Source organism: Gigantopelta aegis, chromosome 7 (genome assembly GCF_016097555.1).
Source record: "Gigantopelta aegis isolate Gae_Host chromosome 7, Gae_host_genome, whole genome shotgun sequence".
In the NCBI taxonomy this organism is placed as follows: Eukaryota; Metazoa; Mollusca; class Gastropoda; order Neomphalida; family Peltospiridae; genus Gigantopelta; species Gigantopelta aegis.
In genome coordinates, this window is record NC_054705.1 from 44,041,082 (window position 1) to 44,062,031 (window position 20,950).

General features: G+C 38.8%; 1 protein-coding gene across 1 annotated transcript in view; it reads left to right on the forward strand.

The window, feature by feature from the left end:
• LOC121377325 (C-type mannose receptor 2-like) overlaps positions 1 to 20,950 on the forward strand; it is a 31,457-nt gene that overhangs the window by 6,328 nt on the left and 4,179 nt on the right. Inside the window, exons 4-6 of the mRNA XM_041505265.1 lie at positions 5,910 to 6,075; positions 13,326 to 13,528; positions 15,754 to 15,918. Coding sequence (XP_041361199.1) covers positions 5,910 to 6,075; positions 13,326 to 13,528; positions 15,754 to 15,918 — 534 coding nt within the window. The remainder of the gene's footprint in view (positions 1 to 5,909; positions 6,076 to 13,325; positions 13,529 to 15,753; positions 15,919 to 20,950) is intronic.

The window sequence follows — 20,950 nt, forward strand, 5'->3', positions numbered from 1 at the left end:
TAAATGTAAAGTTACACAGAACACGTTGCTCACAAAGGCAGAACTCACATTTGCATCAGGAATCGAGGCGGCAAAATCACTAGAATTGGCAGAGCAAGATTTAGAAGACATTACTGCAGAGAGGCCTACTAGTTCTGGGGCGATCAACAAACTGTTTTCAAGTAATAACGTTGATAAACAATACATGAAAGGAAGAAAGAAACAGGGTTCTCAGAAACAAACATTAGACCAGCAGACATGTTATCGTTGTGGACATCATGACCACAGGAAATGTCGTTTTAAAAGTGAGTTATGCCATATCTGTTCGAAGGTGGGTCACATTGCACAAATGTGTAGATTACGTACACGTCGATCAGATAAATAATTTTCTGGTTATGCGCGTCACATGGATACAGTCTCAGAGGATTCAGAATATGAAATAATGTCTGTATATGCGACGTCTGGAACAAGCAGGACTGTTTTTGTTCCTATGCAACTAGCAGGACTGGTGTTGATGTCAAGTTGCAATTAGATACTGGTACATCAGAAACAGTTGTTTCAGAGAAGCTGTATAGAGAGAAATTGTGAAAATTAAAATTGTCTCCTGCCGACGTGCGCTTGAAATCGTATACTAACAACAGTGTTAAGCTTATTGGTAAAAATGCATTTACATGTGATATGAAAAACACACATACAGACTACCAGCGTATGTGGTTTCTGGTGATAAACCAAGACATCTAGAAGTTCGGCTGAACTGGTGCAAGATTGGTAAGGAGCTGCAGAGAGGACAACAGGTTTTAAACAAAAGGACAGAGCAGGTTATCCTTACTGAGACAAAGGAAAGTTTGGATAGTATTCTAAAGAAACATAATGGGGTTTTTAACAGTTCTGGGGTACCAATTCAAGGATTTAAGGCAAGAATTCGAATGAAAGAAGGAACAGATCCGGTATTTCGCAAGGCAAGATCAGTTGCTTATGCAGGTGACTGGGCAACATCTGTAGTGGTTGTTCCAAAAATAGGCGGCACAGATGTACGTCTTTGTAAAGATTACAGTGTGACTGTGAACTCCAAAACTGAATTAAATCATTATCAATTGCCAAATACAGACGATTTGTTTGCAACCTTGGCTGGTTGGACAGTGTTTACCAAATTAGACATGGCTCATGCATATACACAGCTTGACGTAGATGACAAATCTAAGGAATATTTGACATTGAACACTCACAAAGGATTGATGCAGGGAAATCGGTTAATGTATGGAGTCAATGTTGCACCTGCTGTGTTCCAAAATGTTATGGAACGAATGCTCCAAGGAATAGATGGTGTAGCAATTTTTCTGGATGGTATTCTGATTGCCACAAAACTAAACAGGAGTATATTGCTAGAGTTGATCAAGTTCTGGATCGTTTGGAGAAACATAAAATGAAGTGTGAATTTGGTGTCTAAAAACTGACATATCTTGTTCATGAAATAGATGCTGAAGGAAGACGCCCTACCAAGGAAAAAGTAGAAGCCATTCTACAGGCACCAGCACCAGAAGGAGCTGAGAGCTTATCTGGGACTCTTAAACTATTATGGCACTTTTTTACCTGATCTGTCAACCTTACTAGCGCCACTGAATAGTCTGTTGAGGTTCGATATCTCTTGGAACTGGTCAGATGTTTGTCAACAGGCCTTTGAACAAACCAAGGCCTTGATAATAAGCAATCGTGTACTTGTGCATTATTATCCGCGGAAACCATTAAAGCTTGCATGCGATACCTCTCCATAAGGTATATCTGCAGTAATTTCTCATACATATAGCTTTTGTGTCACGGACCCTCTCATCAGCTGAGAAAAAGTGGGCCCAAATTGAAAACGAAGGTTTGGCTGTCATCTGTGGTGTGAAGGAATTCCATAAATATTTGTTTGGTAGAACTTTTACATTACTGCCAGATCATCAACCTTTGACACACATTTCAAAGAAGGCAGTACCAACTCTAGCAGCTGTAAGAATGCAACGATGGACACTCATTCTGACCGCATACCAGTATGGCATACGATATATAAATCCGAAGAACATTCTAATGCTGATGCCCTAGCACGACTTCCGTGGGAGGATATTGACCTGGCAGGAGAGGCAGAGGTGTTTCAGTTATCAAATGTGACAGAGTTACCTATTAAAGCCAAAGAAGTGTGTGAAGAAATACAGAAATATTTGATTTTTCAGAAAGTATGGTATTACACAAAAAATTTATGGCCGAACCACATTAAGGACGAGAATCTAAGTCCTTACGTTCAGAGGAGAGAGGAACTTGACAACCTACACAAGGAACACCCAGGAATTTGTCGAATGAAATCTTTGGCACAAAGTTACTTATGGTGGCCAGGTTTAGATAAGGACATTGAAGAAAAGGTTCGGAACTGTCACACTTGTCTAGCTGTAGCAACCAACCCACTGGCTGCACCACTGTATCCATGGAAATGGACAACTTGAGTTTTTCAAGCGATTCACCTAGACAATGCTGAGAAAGTTCGACATAATTTCTTGGTTATAGTAGATAGTTATTCCAGGTGGGGTTTTTTTTCTCTCCAATGAACAGGACTACAAGCTCGGGTACAGTTCACCAGCTGAGAAGCTTGTTTGCTGCTCAAGGGCTTCCAGAGGAGGTGTTGACTGATAATGGTCCGCAATTCAAATCCCAAGAATTCAAGGAATTCATGACCTTAAATGGAATCAAGCATACTTTAGTTCCACCGTACCATCCTGCCTCAAATGGGGCTGCTGAACGTTCTGTCCAGATTTTAAAACGGGCACTTGAGACACAAGTGCTTGATATGTATGCAGGGGTAATCGTGGTGACTTGAATCGTCGATTTAGTAATGTCTTACTTCAATACAGAATATCTCCACAAATCACAACGGGCAAATCTCCATCACAGTTGTTTCTAAAACGGCAAATAAGTAACAGACTCAGATTGGAAGATCATGTTGAACAAAAACAAGAAAAACAAGAAATGTTCCACAACAGACACAGTACGCGCCAACGCAGTGTTGAGGTTGGCAATATTGTTTGAGTGCGCTCACATAGCTATAGGGGAGAGGTTGAAAAGTGTTTGCCTGGCACCGTATAACACGCCTTGGACCACTTACCTATTTGGTTGAAGTAAATGAAAATACTCGTTATGTTCACGTTGAACATATTCTTCGATATGGTAGGAGTGGGGAAGTTTAGAACCTTCCTACTAGATCAAAGTCATTTCTCCTCCGGAATGGTACACCGACAGACATTATTCATGAAGTACAAAATCCAGTTTAGCCAGCACAACACAGACTGAACAAGTACCACTACGCTATCCAGAGAGAACACGACGTCTCCACCAAGGCGTCTTGAATTGTAAACATTACCAAGATGTGTGTGAAAGAATTACTTATAACTATTTTATTATTTATTAGTTCGAACATAAGCTACCCAGTCGATTTCAGTATGCAGTTAGTAACCATTAGTAGTTTGTTTAGTTGACTAACATTTAATTTACTATTGTGTTATTTGTTATTGTAAAAGCCCATTTCAGGTTGTGGCTGCAGTTTGTGACAAACTTGTTGTGCATGATCCGTAAAACAGACTTCATTATCTTAAGTACTTGAATTCACCGAATGGAATAGTTCAAGAATTACTATGATGAATGTTATTTATACTTGTGTGTGCATGTTAATTAGAAAGGAGGAGTGTAATATATTCGGTGTTTAGTAGGACCAGTATGATTACGTTAAAGTATAAACACTGATTAATACCAGTTAAATAGTTAATGTTGTATTACAACGTAGCAAAAGAAAGAAAGAAATGTTTTATTAACGACGCACTCAACACATTTTATTTATTATATGGCGTCGGACATATGGTTAAGGACCACACATATATTGAAAGAGGAAATCCGTTGTCGCCGATTCATGGGCTACTCTTTTCGATTAGCAGCAAGGGATTTTATATCTGCACCATCCCATAGGCAGGGTAGTATATACCACGGCCTTTGATATACCAGTCGTGGTGCACTGGCTGGAACGAAAATAGCCCAATGGACCCACCGACGAGCAACGTAGCAACAAATAGAAACGGTTTTATCCGGGTTCCATGACGAATAGCAGTTATTTAGTGGGGGTTTTTAAATTTTAATTGTAACCCATGCATTACAGTTTGCCCGTCAACATACTTCCTGCAGGCAAAAACACAAACATGGTGGGACGTAGTCCAGTGGTAAAGCGGTCTAAGATCGATCGCCGTCGGTGGGTCCAATAGGCTGGCTATTTCTCGTTCTAGCCAGTGTACTAAAGGTTGCTTGGTTTAACGATACCGCTAGAGCACGTTAATTCATTAGTCATCAACTATTGGATGTCAAACAATTGGACATAAAGTCTTAGAGAGGAAACCCGCTACATATTTTTCATTAGCAGTAAGGTATATTTTATATGCACCTTCTTACAGACAGGAAAGCACATACCACGGCCTTTGACCAGTTGTGGTGCACTGTTTGGCACGAAAAAAAAAACGCAATCAGCTGAATGAATTGACCGAGGTGGTTCGATACTGCAACGCAAGCCCTTCAGACACGCCTTTAAGGGACTGAGCTAAATACACCAGCCACTGCACCATGACTGGTATATAAAAGGCCGTGGTGTGTGCTATCCTGTCTGTGGGATGGTGCATATGAAAGATCCCTTGCTACTAATGGCAAAATGTAGCGGGTTTCCTGTCTAAGATCGTGTGTCAAATTACCATATGTTTAACATCCAATAGCCGATTATTAATACTGTTACTGTTACTTTATTTGCGTGCCTATATCCACCATAGGTTCAGGCACGTCCATCCCACGTCCAGGCTAGTGGCTGAGCATCGGACAGAAGGTATTTAATTAATAGGGACAATTTTGACTTTGTACTCAAATAGAATGGCTAATTTCAAAAGGAGTGTCCAAAAATGATGAATACGACAACTAATTCCTAATATTACAAATAAACGCCAATTTTTAACGGGCGCTCCGAAGAAAGAAAATTCAATCTAAATGTTTAATTTTATATTTTAAGCCCCAGGAGAATTAAATAGAGATAGTTTGGCCTTAAACCATAAAAATATATATATATATATATATATATATATATATATATATATATATATATATATATATATATATATATATATATATATATATATATATATATATATATATAATATATATATATATATATATATATATTATATTATATATATATATATATATATATATAGATATATATATATATATGGGGGTAAATACGGTCTCATCGAAGACGACAGTGTAGAGGAGATTATTAATAATTCAACGTAGTCTAGTTGTGTCGTTAAATAAAACATACTTTAACACAAACACAGACAGACACAGACAATTGATAATCTCGCACGCACACACATAGAATTTGCATATTCATATTATTAAAATGGGTTAAAGGGCACCGAAACAAAATCTGAAAGGGGACAATTATTTGCTAATTTCGAATATAATGGGAACTACTGTTTGTTTGCGAAATGGGTTTGGTCTTTCAGGGACAAAGTCCTAGATAATTTCAAATAATTTAAAACTCCGTGTTTATTTATGGATAGTCCGTTATGTTTCATGTGATACATGTTTTCTTATCCAGCTGTAATACATGTTAATGGATGAATGAATGAACGGACGAAAACACGAACGAACGAATCGTGGTATGTGCTTCCCTGTCTGTGGGAAAATGCATAGCAAATGTAACGGGTTTCCTCTGATGACTAAGAGACAAAATTACCAAATATTTGACATCCAATAGCCGATGATTAATTAATCAATGTGATCTAGTGGTGCCGTTAAACAAGACAAACTTTCCTATGCGCCTATTTGTCCCTTTAATATATTATAGTAGTTAATTTGTACGTGTTTTATTACAGATCCTGTGTGTCCCGCGTTGTGCGACACAACTCGCAACAAGTGCTACACCGTCTATTACGAAGAGACAAAGTCGTGGACTGATGCCCTGGCAACGTGTTCCAACAATGGATCTCTGGTGGACATAAAAACCGAACAGGACTTCATTTTTATAAACAAAACAGTGCGGTAAGCATATAAGGGTTATCTATATAACAGTGGCGTAAGCTGGTGGGTTTGTGGGTTTGAACCAGCCTCTTCGTTAGCGCTAAACCTATTTCTGTCAGTGTAATATTACGCTATTCGTATTGATGTCCAGAGGAAAAGGTTTTGTTTGCTTTGTTTAATGACATCACTAGAGCACATTGATTAATTAATCATCGGCTACTGGATGTCAAACATTTGGTAATTCAGAATCGTAGGCATCGGAGGAAACCCGCTACATTTTTCCTACTGTAGCAAGGGATATTTTACATGCAACGTTCCCAGTAACTGGACAGCACATGCCACGCCATTTGAACAATCGTGGTGCACTGGTTGGAACGACAAAAACAATACAATCAGTTGATTGGATCTACTGACGTCGCACGCACCTCATGCGAACACTCAACCGACTGAGCTAAATGCTGCCCCAAGTATGTAACAGTTAACTCTATATATACTTTGGTCGTAGGCTGGTGGGTTCGAACGAGTCTCCACGCTGAGGATAACCCATTGTTTTAATAGAGTGATATTAGACTCTTCGTCAGATAAAAGGGTCCACTGGGTTAATTTTCGAAATCACCCCGACCCAGACCCCCCGACCCCCCCCCCCCCCCCCCCCAACCAAGGTCAGATCACGTTACGCCTCTTCATAACACCTACACAAACACATCTACATCAGGACCCATATTCACAAACAGGTGTAAATTTACGTCTACGATTAGCACTTACGTCTGTCGTAGATTTACGTTTACGTGTAAGAAGCACTTTATTCTCAAAGACGGTCGTAAATGTAAACATAACTTAGTTGGACGTAAATCTACGATTTAACACTCTCACCGGAGAAATAATAAATAAAAAAACCCATTAGAAACCATGGCTACCGGGTAAATAACAAATGCGCAAAACGCAATTTCGTTTGTCGTCTGCTAACAATAACATCGCGAACGGGGAACCATGGCATTTTGGTATGGTGACGATCCGCGTTTTGGTACAAAATTGAGGGCATTTCTTAAAAAGGAAAAGATAACTCAGGAAAATTGGCCGAGTCGAAAATATCCGTTCGATCACTAACAAAAATATGTTCAATCCGTGGGCGTTCGCCATCGCAAATTGCTTCAATTATTGGAAATGCAGCCAGTTTCCGTAAATAATAGTAAATAACGGCGATCGTGCTTGATTTATTATATGTACACGACTTACGTGCAGCGTTAGTTGTAACTGGAGGCACTCTTATATTTAAGTTCTCGGGACCTCCATGACATCTGTGACATACATTGATTCATAAATCATCGGCTATTGAATGTTAAACATCTGTTAACAGTCCTAGAGAGGAAACCCGCTGCATTTGTTTTTAAATTACTACCAAAGGATCTTTTTTATATGCACCATCCCACAGGCAAGATAGCACATATCACGGCCTAATGGTAAAATGTAGCGGGTTTCCTATCTAAGACTATATGTCAAAATTACCATGTTTGATATTCAATAGATGATGATCAATAAATCAGTGTGCTCTAGTGATGTCTTTAAACAAAACAAACTTTTACTCTCAATCAGTCATGGGTTTTAGATATTACACAAACAAATTATTCTCTCGAAACGCCATATAGTCGATGTGTATTTTTGTGCTGGGGTGCCGTTAAGCATTCATTCATTCATCCATTCATGCACGCATTGATTCCTTCATTCATTCGTTCATTCATTCATTCATTCATTCATTCAACAAATCATTCATTCATCATTCATTCAATCAATCATTCATTCATTCATTCAACCAATCATTCATTCATTCATCCATTCATTCAATCAATCATTCATTCATTCATTCATTCCGTTGAGTCATTATTAGATTAGATGTTTAACGACACCCCAGCACGAAAAATACATCGGTTTGTAGATGTCAAACTATGGTAAATCCAAGTTGACCCATTATTTGATAGGAATTGTCTCGTGGCAACCAGTGCCCTATCATATCTGAACGACAAAACCGTAATACATGGTCAGGGCCGTTTTTCTATGCAGAGTGGAATGGGCATTTCGCAGAATAGTGGTTGATGAATCTCTATCTCTGCCTCGTCTATAGACAGCCACTCCCGAGGAGATCCAGTACTGGGTATTATTACCCATATGGGCTCAAATATACGGGGTAATATTTTTTCGATCTCTGCACAGTGTGCAGATTGCTTCTACAGCCACTGATTGGCTGGCTTAAAAATCACGATGTTTGGTTGGTTGCTTGTTATGGCTGGAACTTCACTTTCATTCATATAATGTTTCCATTCATGAGTCAGATTACACATACGTTATACGATATACAAAGATTTACAAAAACCAATGGACTCACTTGTTTCGAAAACATGAAATGGTATATTTTCATAAGCAGCGGCTTTAGTAACATATAAAAATAATTATTTTCAAATGCAAATACAGTCGTATTATTTTGTACTGTAAACATTTGGCTGTAAAAAGAACGCCGTTATGCTATGACGTCACTTACATTACGTCATGTAATGTGCGTAAGATTATATGACGTAATGGCTGATGGCTTTGTTGTAGACTGCAGAGGAATTTTTACATTAAAAATCAGTTAAAATTGACAATGGGTAATAAAGAGAATAACGAACTCGCTACGAGGAGTTACGAATTATCTGTCCCTCGTGAATGAATGTTGTAAAACCCTCGCCAAAGGCTCGGGTTTACAACATCCATTCACTCGGGACAGATAATTCATAATTCCTCGTAGCTCATTAGTTATTCTCTAATTCCATCCCTCTTGCACCGCCAACAAGAGGAACATCCCTACCAGACTAATTTACTAACTCGAAACTAGCACCGGAACCTAGCACAGCTCATGAACCACTTGCGTAACAGTGATGATACAAACGCGTCAGTTCAGTCAACCGCGCATGGGTGTTCCATCGACTAGTACCTCTCATAACCCACAATCTGAACCCGAACGCCCGTGGCTTTAGGGGGTCGTAGTTTCCTGACCAAGACAATATTATTTTTACAATAAATGTTCCGGAGGAGGATAACGATCCCACAGTTTATCGGTTGTTGGATGTCAAACATTTGGTATTTTTTACATATAGTCTTAGACATGGAATTAGCTACATTTCTCTGTTAGGAGCTAGGGATCTTTTATATGCATCACCCCACAGGCAGGATAACACATACAGCGGCCTTTGATATATCAGTCGTGATGCTGTGGCTAAAACAAGAAATAGTCCAATGGGCCCACCGACGGGGATCGATCCTAGACCGACCGCGCATCATCCGAACGCTTTACCACTGTGTTAAGTCCCGCCCCATGTAAAGCGTCCGGATGATGCGCGGTCGGTCTAGGATCGATCCCCATCGGTGGGCCCATCGGACTATTTCTCGTTTTAGCCAGAGCACCACGACTGATATCTGTATGTATATATATATATATATATATATATATATATATATATATATATATAGAGAGAGAGAGAGAGAGAGAGAGAGAGAGAGAGAGAGAGAGAGAGAGAGAGAGAGAGAGAGACATACATACATACAGACCTCGTCCCTGGGTCACTTTGTCGTTATATCGAAATGGTCGTTATATCGAAATTGCCGTTGTAAAAAAATGTTTTATTTAATGACACCACTAGAGCACATTGATTTTTTAATCATCAGATATTGGGTGCTAATAGTAGCAAAATATATTTTATATGCACCATCCCACAGACAAGCTAGCACATACCATTTAATATACCAGTCATAGTGCACTGGCTGGAATGAGATATAGCCCAATGGACCCAATGTATCACAGACAATTATTAAATATTAAGTGTATTATTATTAATCAAGGTGCATTCACAGTCAATCTAATCGATTGGTACCTACTTCATTTACAAAATGTTATAAAATTTGTTGGCAGTTAATCCTTTAATTGAATGAGACTAAAGACTTATTTTCAAAAGCAATACACGTCTGTGATTTAGCCGATATCGGTAACTCGGACATCATGTGACACTGTCGGCTCGCGACGAAATCAAGGATGTCAAATGACTGTGTATACTGCCAACGTGCTACGGCATCTTTGATTATGTAATGTCATTGTAAAGAGGTGTTTTGAGACGTCGAATGCACGTTTGTTCCCAATTTTCTCTGTCGGTGTCAGAAGGTATGAATTCCGGTGTAATGAACAAAATAACATTGATGTACGTTCGTTCCCGACAATCTGTGGTCGGATGTTGTAAATGTCGCAGTAACGACGGTCGTTGTATATATATACACCTCGTCATAAATATCGCACCACCCAATTTTGTTCACTAAGTAAAACTGGATCTTCAGCCTCATAAAAATGGTGCTTAGAAAAGCACATTAAACTGTTTATATGGCCTCATGTGAGCGTTCAGTCAGAAAATTTACAACACAAGACCGAATTTGAGCACTAAATGAGGGTTTAATTGTAGCAAAGTAAAGTTCACTAAAATCACCGTAAAATACGGTGAAATAAGTATGGCTGCCGGGGTCGTTACAACAGACACACAACACAGTTCACATTTCATTAATGTCAAACACACTAGTAAGGTCCACAATGACTGGCTAACTCAGTGTCTGGTGTAACCGCCTCGCAGTTGGATAACATGTTCTACACGCCTTCTCATGCTTGTCACCAGACGTCTGATGCTCTGTTGAGGGATCTGCTGCCACTCATCATGCAATGCATGGGTCAATTCCTGAAGGTTCTGAACTGGAGGATCCCTTGCTCTCACCCTACGTCCCAAAATGTCCCACAAATGCTCAATAGGATTTAGGTCTGGACTTCTGGCAGGCCATGGTAGTGTCTCAATGGCGTTGTGTTGGAGATGCTGAACAACAGCTCGAGCACGATGTGGTCTGGCATTATCGTCCATGAAGACTGGACGTGTGGCGAGAGCATGGTTATCGAAATGAGGCACAACAGCACCGTCCAGGGTCAAGTTCTGGTACATCTGTCCATTCAGTGTTCCGGGAACTGTGATGAGGTCAAGTTTACAATCATAGGAACAACACCCCCACACCATGACGGATCCACCCCCAAATGGAACCTCAGCTTGAATGTTCCTCTGATCATATGCTGTGCCTCTCTGCCTCCAAACTCGTGCCCTCCCGTCTGTATGATGCAGCAAAAATCTGCTTTCATCGGACCAGTGGATCCTTCTCCATGTCCTCAGGTTCCAGCGATTACGTGCTTGGCACCAGGCTAAACGGGCATGGCGGTGCTGATTTGTGAGGAGTGGACGTCTGATTGGTCGTCTTGCTCTCAATCCTGCAGAATTTAGGCGTCGTCTGATGGTGCTGATGGACACTCTGTTGTATGGATGCCATCCATGTCGCAGCTGTGTACAAGTAGACTTTGGGCTTCGTCTGGCTTGGCGTACGAGAGCACGGTCTTCCCTGTCATTGGTTTTTCTGGGACGTCCAGACCTCGGTGCATCCTTCACTTCACCGGAAGCAGTATGTTTACGTATTAGCCTGCTGATGACAGTGTGATTAATGTTCAATTGTGTTCCAATAGCACGACATGACATACCAGTCTGGTGCATACCAATAATTCGCCATCTTTGGTTCAGAGGCACTGGACGCTTGGGCATTTCACTGGTTGGTCAAAATAAAGCTTAATTTATGCCTACAATCAAATTTTAGCTGTGTCTGCCAACATAACATACACCAAAAGAGGCTATGTGCATACTGCATTGTTAGCAAACCGACCCCCGGATCAATCATGCTCGACTGAGCATGCACGTGCAGCTCGGAACAGGGTGTGTTTGTGATATTATGTTCACAGATGTTGTAGTATATTAAATATATACTTGTAGTTTAAAAAACCGAAACTTATATTTTTTAATTTTACTTTAAAATGTGTGGTGCGATATTTATGACGAGGTGTATATACATATATATATATATATATATTCTTAAAAAATGTAGGGAAATTTACAATATGATAATAGTGAATTAATTGGGCAAACATTACAACAGGTAGTTCAGTATTACAGTAGGTTTTATGACCACCAAAGATCTTGATGGACAGTTCGGGTCAGAAGTGAAATTTGAAAGTTGACGTTTTTTATCAGTAGTGGGTAATATCGCCACGATGCGTCAGACATTCATTCAGTCGAGGGGACATACTGCGTACGAGTCTCCCAATGGCCATATGAGGGAGTCTATTCCGCTCCACTTACAGCGCCTGACCAAGTTCCGCTAACGTGGTCGGCGGTCTTTGACGTTCACGCACACGTCTCCCTATCATGTCCCAGACGTGTTCAATGGGGGAAGGTCTGGGCCCATGACATTCGAAAGATATTGTGCTGCTGGAGGTGAGCATTGACGATTCGTGCACGGAGACCAGGGGCATTGTCGTCCTGGAAAACAATACGTCGACCCACACGCCTAGCAAACGGGACGACAAAGGGTGTCAGGATGTTATCCCAGTTCTGACGCTCCCTACACCATTCACGTCTGTGAGCAATGTGACGATTTGTCAAGGTATGCACAACACGATGCCGTCGAGCATGAAGATGGGCTGCATGAAGACAATTTCTAATCGTCTAACCCGTAACTCGGACACCAGTAGTCTGACGAAGGTTTACAACAATTTGATTTGCCGTTTGAGCTCGATTTCTTAGAGCCTGGTTACCGATGAATCCAACCTTTTGTCCTGGGACGACCTGAACGGGGTCGATCGTCAACATTCTGGGTTTGTTGGTACCTGTTCCATAGTCTGCTAATCACTGACTTCGAAACATTGAAGGTGTTGGCCACTTCACGCTGACTTCTGTCCGTTTGCAGCATGCCAATAGCCCGTAGACGCTCATCGCGTTATATACGGCGCATCGCAAATTCAAACAATACAAATGACTAAAAACAAAACAATAGCAACTGTATGACCAAAAGAATGAAAAGAATTGACAGAAATAATGTTCCACAGTGATTAATCGACCTTCCTGGAAATTGTCAAAATCGAGAATGACAGCCCACGCACGTGTTCGGGGCAACTGCGTGATGCACGTGCAGACTATGGAATGTGTTTCGGTGTATTGATACACAGACCTGAACGTTCTTTACTAGGATGTCAGTGGTCAAAACGTATATTCGGTCTAATAGTTCATATTAACATTAATAATTTAGGTTCCCCTACTTTTTTGAAGAGTATATATATTATTATTATTGTTATTATTATTATTATTATTATTATTATTATTATTGTCATCATTATTCAGTGGCAGGAAGTTCTGGACCGGCCTCAGTGATCTAGATAACGATGGTGTGTGGACTTGGACTGACGGGACTAACATCACGTATGACAACTGGTCCGTGGACTCGCCTGTCACTGGGAAGCGCTGTGTGACGTTGGATGCAACTGGTCGGTATGAGACAATCAACTGTGACGAGAAACTCACGTATATATGCCGAGTTTACCCTGGTAAGTACTCATAACTCTATGGACTTACCGGTCTTTGTTTCGCCCATCCTTCAAACACGTTTATTTTAAGGCTGTTAGGTACTGGGTTCGCAGCCCCCTACCGGCTCCCACCCAGAGCGATTTTAAAGACTCAATGTGTAGGTGTAAGACCACTACACCCTCTTCTCTCTCACTAACTAACGACGCATTTTCAACTGAAGTGTGCGTGAATATGTGTATGACAATCATGTACACTTTTATACCCATGGTGAGAACGCATTGCACGGACACAACATACAGAATTTTAGACATGGGCCCGTTGAGACAACCCATTTGTTGGAGGTGATAGTAGGTACATGTGCTTGCGTAACTTTTACCATTTTATTATGGCCTATAACCGGAAGTACCATTACTCATATTGAAATCCAAATGCTACTTAGGAAACCTCACTCTGGGCATAATCCACGAACGCCATAAATTCCTTCTTTCATAATTAGGGCATCGTTAACATGTGTAGTACTAACAATATGAGTGACCCTTCAATAGTCATGCTCTCTCTCTCTCTCTCTCTCTCTCTCTCTCTCTCTCTCTCTCTCTCTCTCTCTCTCTCTCTCTCTGTGTCTCTCTCTCTCCCTCTGTCTCTCCCTACCTCCTCTCTCTCTCTCTCTCTCTCTCTTCTATATCTCTCTCTCTCTCTCTCTCTCTCTCTCTCTCTCTCTCTCTCTCTCTCCATCCCTACCTCCTACCTCTCTCTCTCTCTCCATCCCTACCCCCCCCTCTCTCTCTCTCTCTCTCTCTCTCTCTCTCTCTCTCTCTCTCTCTCTCTCTCTCTCTCTCTCTCTCTCTCTCTCTAACTGTCAGTCTGTCTGTCTGGTGCAGGTTTAGATCTGTCCAAGCTGTCGTGTCGCGGCATTATTCCTGTAGACGGCGTAAAGGTGTCGTATCCTGGCGAGTGGCAGTCTGCCTGTAGACGAACGCGTTTGTTTTGGTTAACAACACCACTAGCACTTTAGTTTATTAATCATCGGCTTTTCCATTGACCATTCATTGATCACCAACGCCCTCATGACCATGCACTGGTAATCACCATAAAAAAACCCCTAAGAAAGTTTGTTTTATTTAATGACATTACTAGAGCAAGTGGATTTAAAAAAACAATGGCTATTGAATGTAAAACTTTTGGTACTTCTGACATACAGTCTTAGAGTGGCTTAGAGTGGAAACACGCTACACTTTTCCAGAGAGGATAGCACATACCACTGCTTTCGATATATTAGTTCTTGAAGACGAAACACCTGCCAGCGATTCCAGTGACATAGAAAGACAGAGAAGCGACACACACACACACACACACACACACACACACACACACACACACACACACACACATATATATATATATATATATATATATATATATATATATATATGTATGTATGTATGTATGTATGTATATATGTTTGTATGTGTGTATGTGTGTATATATGTATGTATGTGTGAGTGTGTGTGTGTGTATATATATATATATATATATATATATATAGAGAGAGAGAGAGAGAGAGAGAGAGAGAGAGAGAGAGAGAGAGAGAGAGACACTAGAGAGAGAGGGGGGGGGCTATTTATTTTTTTGAGGGGGTTGTTTCTTGCATATATATTGTATGATAGATCCCATATTCTTTATACTTGAACAATGCTTATTTCACAAAGCTAAAAAATGCAATACAATCTGTATTGTAACCATTGTATGCGTACACTGGTTGAGGGGACGGATTCCCATTTAATAAAAGAAAGTGAAATCAAACATAATAATGAACTAGTTATAACAACAGTAGACAACAGAGATATATTAATATATATATATATATATATATATATATATATATATATATATATATATATATATATATATATATATATATATATGCCACACATACATAAATATACATACACGTGTGTACGCACACACACACTTACATTCATACACACGTGCACACGCGCGCGCACACAAAGACATACACACACAGAAGCACATGGGCACATACACACACATAAGCAGACAGACAGACAGAAGCACACAGACGCACAAGACACACACGATATGATAACAATATAGTAATGATCTGCCAAACAGCTTTATGTAAGTGACGTTAAATAGGCAAACTATTTCCCGTCTCACAGTTTCCTCATATTTCTTCTGTTTTGTTTTTACAGAAATGACCACAATGTATTTTTGTTTTCTTTTACAGATTGCCCCGCCCCGCCGCCTGTGGCCAACGCTGTCCCCGCATACACCGTTCAGCCCAACATTACCGTAGGCGTCGTTCTGCCATACACGTGTAACATCTCCTACAAGCCCGACGGCGAGATGCGGTGTCTGGCAGGAGGGTACTGGTCCAACTTCACATGTTCAGGTATAACGAAAACTGACAGCTCCATCAAAGAAAGAAATGTCTTATTTAACAATGCACACAACACATTTTATTTACGGTTATATGGCGTCAGACATATGGTTACGGCCACACAGATATTGAGACAGGAAACCCGTTGTCGCCACTTCATGGGCTACTCTTTTTCGATTAGCAGCAATGGTTCTTTTATATGCACCATCCCCCAGACAGGGTAGTACATACCACTCGTGGTGCCCTGGCTGGAGCTAGAAATAGACCAATGGGTCCATCGACGGGGATCGATCCCAAGCCGACCGCGCATCAAGCGAGCGATTCCCCACTGGGCTAAGTCCCGTTCTGAGTTCCATCAAATACAATAGGGGCTGAGACGTAGGCCAGTGGTAAAGCGCTAACCTGATATCCGGCCCGTCTGGGATCGATCCCACCTCGGGACGCCCCATTGATTTATTAATTAATTAATCATCGGATATTGGATTTCAAACTTTTCGTAACTTGGACATATAGTCTATTAGAGAGGAAACCCGCTACATTTTTTTTCCATTAGTATCAAGGCATATTTTATATTCACCATACCACAGATATACCAGTCGTGGTACACTGGCTGGAACGAGAAATAGCCCAATGTGTCCACCAATGGGAATTAATCCCAGACCGCACATCAGGCGAGCCCTCTACCACTGGGCTACGCTATGTAAAACATGTTTTAAGCAGAGCGCCAAAAAACACGGTCATTGCCCGATGTGTTGTACAACGATTGCCCAATATATTGTACGGTGATTGCACGATATATTGTACGGTGATTGCACGATATATCGTACGGTGATTGCACGATATATATATATTTATATATGTATGTATGTATGTTATGTGTATGTAGCTGTAGCTGTAGATATATATATATATATATATATATATATATATATATATATATTGTACTGTGATTGCCCGCTCTCTTTATATATATATATATATATATATATATATGTCTGTGTGTGTGTATATATATACGTATATATATATATATATATATATATATATATATATATATATATATATATATATATATATATATATATATATATATATATATATATATAGTACGGTGATTGTCCGATATATTGTACGATAATTTCTCGATATATTGTATGGCGATAGCCCAATATATTGTAGACCCCTATAGTGAGTTCTGATAAGATGATGACCGAAGGAGTTCGTATCCAAAGAGGTACGTTTGTACTTTGTTAGTTAAATTAGCTGTTACGTACTTGCTAATACATGCACTCACTCTTCTTTGATAGCATCTCAACAATCACCGTACAGTAACGTGTGTAAAAAACACATCACCAACTCAAAAATCATTTACAACATATTTAGTTATGGGCAGAAATCTGTCTCCAACCGATACACATACACGTTACATTCATTTGGACGTCAGTTATACTATATTTAACATATTATGATATCAATCTTTAAAAAATATCATAGCATGTTATATAACGAAATAAAACGTCTTGGTATAAATTTTAAAATATCACGATTTATTACATCTATATCTATATCTATATCTTTATTATCCAAAGCCATCCTGGCTATAGGCGCGACATAAACATCAATATTATTATCATAGTAACAGTTGTGCATATATACATAGTGTGATATTTAACAATCAAAATTACATGAATAGAGTATATAAAATGTCAATAGGAGGGTAAACATAATATATTAATTTTTAATGAACATTTCCCTTCTTAGAAAAACCTTGTATAAATATTTTCCAAGATTGTTTAAAGTTTTTATATTTTCCGAGTTCAATAGTTTGATTAACTTAAACACGGAAGGTCTGACGTAGAAGTATTTCTTTATGTAATTTATTCTTAGATCATGGTAAAAAGGGCAACTCAGAATAAAATGGAATTCGTCTTCGATTGTTTCATTATCACATAGTGTACATAATCTGTTTTCTCTTGGGGTATTTTGGCGTCTCCCGACTTCAATACAAAGGCAATGGTCAGATAATCGTATTTTGGTAATCAGTTTGCTGTATACAAATTCAAGGCGTTTTTTTAGATAGTTCTTGACATTATGAGTAGGATTTAGATGTTGATATAAGAATCCTTTAGATGACGAATCAATTATTCTGTTACAATCCTGGATGAAGTGATCCTCTAAACGTTGTTTAACTGTGAATAAGAAAGAAGTTTTATTTTCGACCTGTTGGCTATCCCATATGTGAGGAAGACCTACTTCTAGTAGAATATTTTTCACAGAATTTGCCCAATTAAATCTAGGGAGATTGATATCATCTAATAATAATTCGTAGCAGCTCTTTAAATACAGTTGTTAGTATTTAATATTTTCAGCCAATATTTAATAATTCTGAATTTTCGAGAAGTGGTTAAAGGAAAGCGACCAAGTTCTGCGAATACCATCATATTAGTACATTTTTTACTTACACCAAGTATTCTTTTGCAGAAATCGATGTGTACCTTTTCAATATCTGTAGCGCTATGGTATCCCCAAATCTCGCAGCAATAGCTTAATATGCTGCTAACATAAGTATCAAACAAATATAACTTAGTTTCTACATTAAGGTTACAATCATTAAATTTTCTCAGCAAACCAAATAAAGCTTTGCGACCTTGATTAGCAATGCATTTTTGTGTCTCAACAAACTTTCCATTGAATTTTAATACCAATCCCAGATAATTGAATTCATTTACTATTTCCAATTCGTTATCCCCTAGATACCACTTTTCATTATCTCGTATAATACCTCCGTTACGAAATATAAGAACCTTGGTCTTATCGGTATTAATACATAAATTCCACTTATAACAATATATATTTAGACAATTTAACATTTCTTGCAAGCCTTCTATACTTTCTGAAAAAATAACTGTGTCATCAGCATACATTAGCAATAATAAGTTCAAATATTTCAATTCGTAAGAGTTATTGCAGTGGTTTAACAGGTCAAGTTCAATATCGTTGACAAAAAGAGAAAAGAGCATAGGCGATAGTGCGTCTCCCTGCATTAAACCCACACTAGTTGAAAAAGAATCAGAGAAGGACCCGTGGTGTTTAACACATGATTTAACATCATTATACATTGATCTAATTATAGTTAATAGTTTTCCTGTGACACCGTATCCGATTAGTTTATACCAAAGACTATTTCTATTAATACTATCAAAGGCCTTTTTGTAATCAATGAAACAACAATATAAACGTTTTTTTATGCGCTAAAGTGGATGATAGCAGACTATGTATGGAAAAAATTGCATCACAAGTTCCATAGCCAGGCTTAAATCCGAACTGGGCATCAGATATAATATTGTGATTACTGCTCCATTGTAGAAGTCTATTGTTAATAAGAGAAGTAAATATTTTGGATATAACACTTAATAAAGTTATACCTCTATAGTTGCCTACATCGTTAGGGTCGTTCTTTTTGTATAAGGGTAGGATGATCCCGTTTGACCAAGAATTGGGGAAATAACCACAATCAATAATGCTATTGAATAGCTTGCTTAAAACGGGTAATAAAATGTCTTTAAATTCTATGAAATATTCAGTTAACAGAAGATCATGGCCAGGGGTTTTGTCTCGTTTAAGATTTGAAATAACATGTTCAATCTCAGCAGGTGTTATTATTTTATCCAATTCTTCAAAAACACTTTCATTATGGGTATTAACTGAGGTATCGTCAAATTCGTCTATCATTTGGGTAATATTAACCTGTTCAACATGATCGGTGTTTGTTAAATTTTTAAAATGTATAAAAAAAATCGTTGATTGTTAATGACGTATTAACTTGCTTACGTTTGTTCTTAAAACGCTTGAAGAATTGCTTTGGGTTATGTTTTTTCAAATAATGCAACAGGTTACCTTCCTGATATAAATACATTTGTTTTGCTTTACCTATATGCTGTTTATATGTTTTCTTTTTTACAGCTAAATTATACCTGTTCTCGAATGAAGAATGCTTGTTAAACAAATATAGAGCCTCCTTGTAACTGCGATATAACTCACGGCACTTATCATCAAACCATGGTTTGTCACGGACTGATTTTAGACAATGACCTCCAACAGTTTTACATTTAACAGTGTGGGAACAGTATTGTTTGGTCGAGTCATTTATCAGATGAGTTAAATCAGTAACTGATTTATCAATACTTTCTTTGGTGGGACAAATATTTTGAAAGAGAATCTGTAATTGTTCGGACTTTCCGCTTAAACTGTTTTAAAATATCAACCTTGCATTCCTCATTCCAGATAGTTAAAGTCATATATAAAGGATTACCTTTATTAACTACAACTTTGTTAAAAAATTTCAATGAGCAAACAACCTCGATCAAACAGGGCGCGTGGTCAGAAAACATATTAAAATCGCACACTGTAAAGTCGCTAACGATATGAAGTATGTCGTTGGAGCATATAGCGTAGTCAATACAGCTTGATCCATTTCTATGATAAAAAGTAAAACGACCAATATTATCACCAGGTGATCTGCCATTCACAATACGGATACCAGTAGCTTTACACAAGCGTAACAAGTTACGACCAAAGTTATTTACAGTTTTGTCTTGAGACACTCTTGGCGTTGAACACTCGTCAGAGACATAGTCAAACAGTTCACCGATGTTACGCAACACTTGATCATCAAGCCGATCCAGTGGGATATAATCCGGTTCCGCTCCAGTGCGCGCGTTAAAGTCACCTATACACAATACCTCGCCCTGGGTTTGAAAGTTCAAAATGTCATTGTATATCATATCAAAAAATGTCACAGTCATATTTAACATAAAACACATTATTTTCAGGAGGTATGTACACACATAAAATAAATACGTGAAATTTATTTACAAACAGGGATTTGTCAAGTTTAACCCAGCAGTATGTATCGGCACATATCTTGACAATAGATATATATTTATGTAACCAATTTTTGTAATACAAAACACAGCCACCACCCTTACACTTCGATCGTACTATGCGGGCGGCTAAGATAAATTCGTTTACATTGAGATCATCA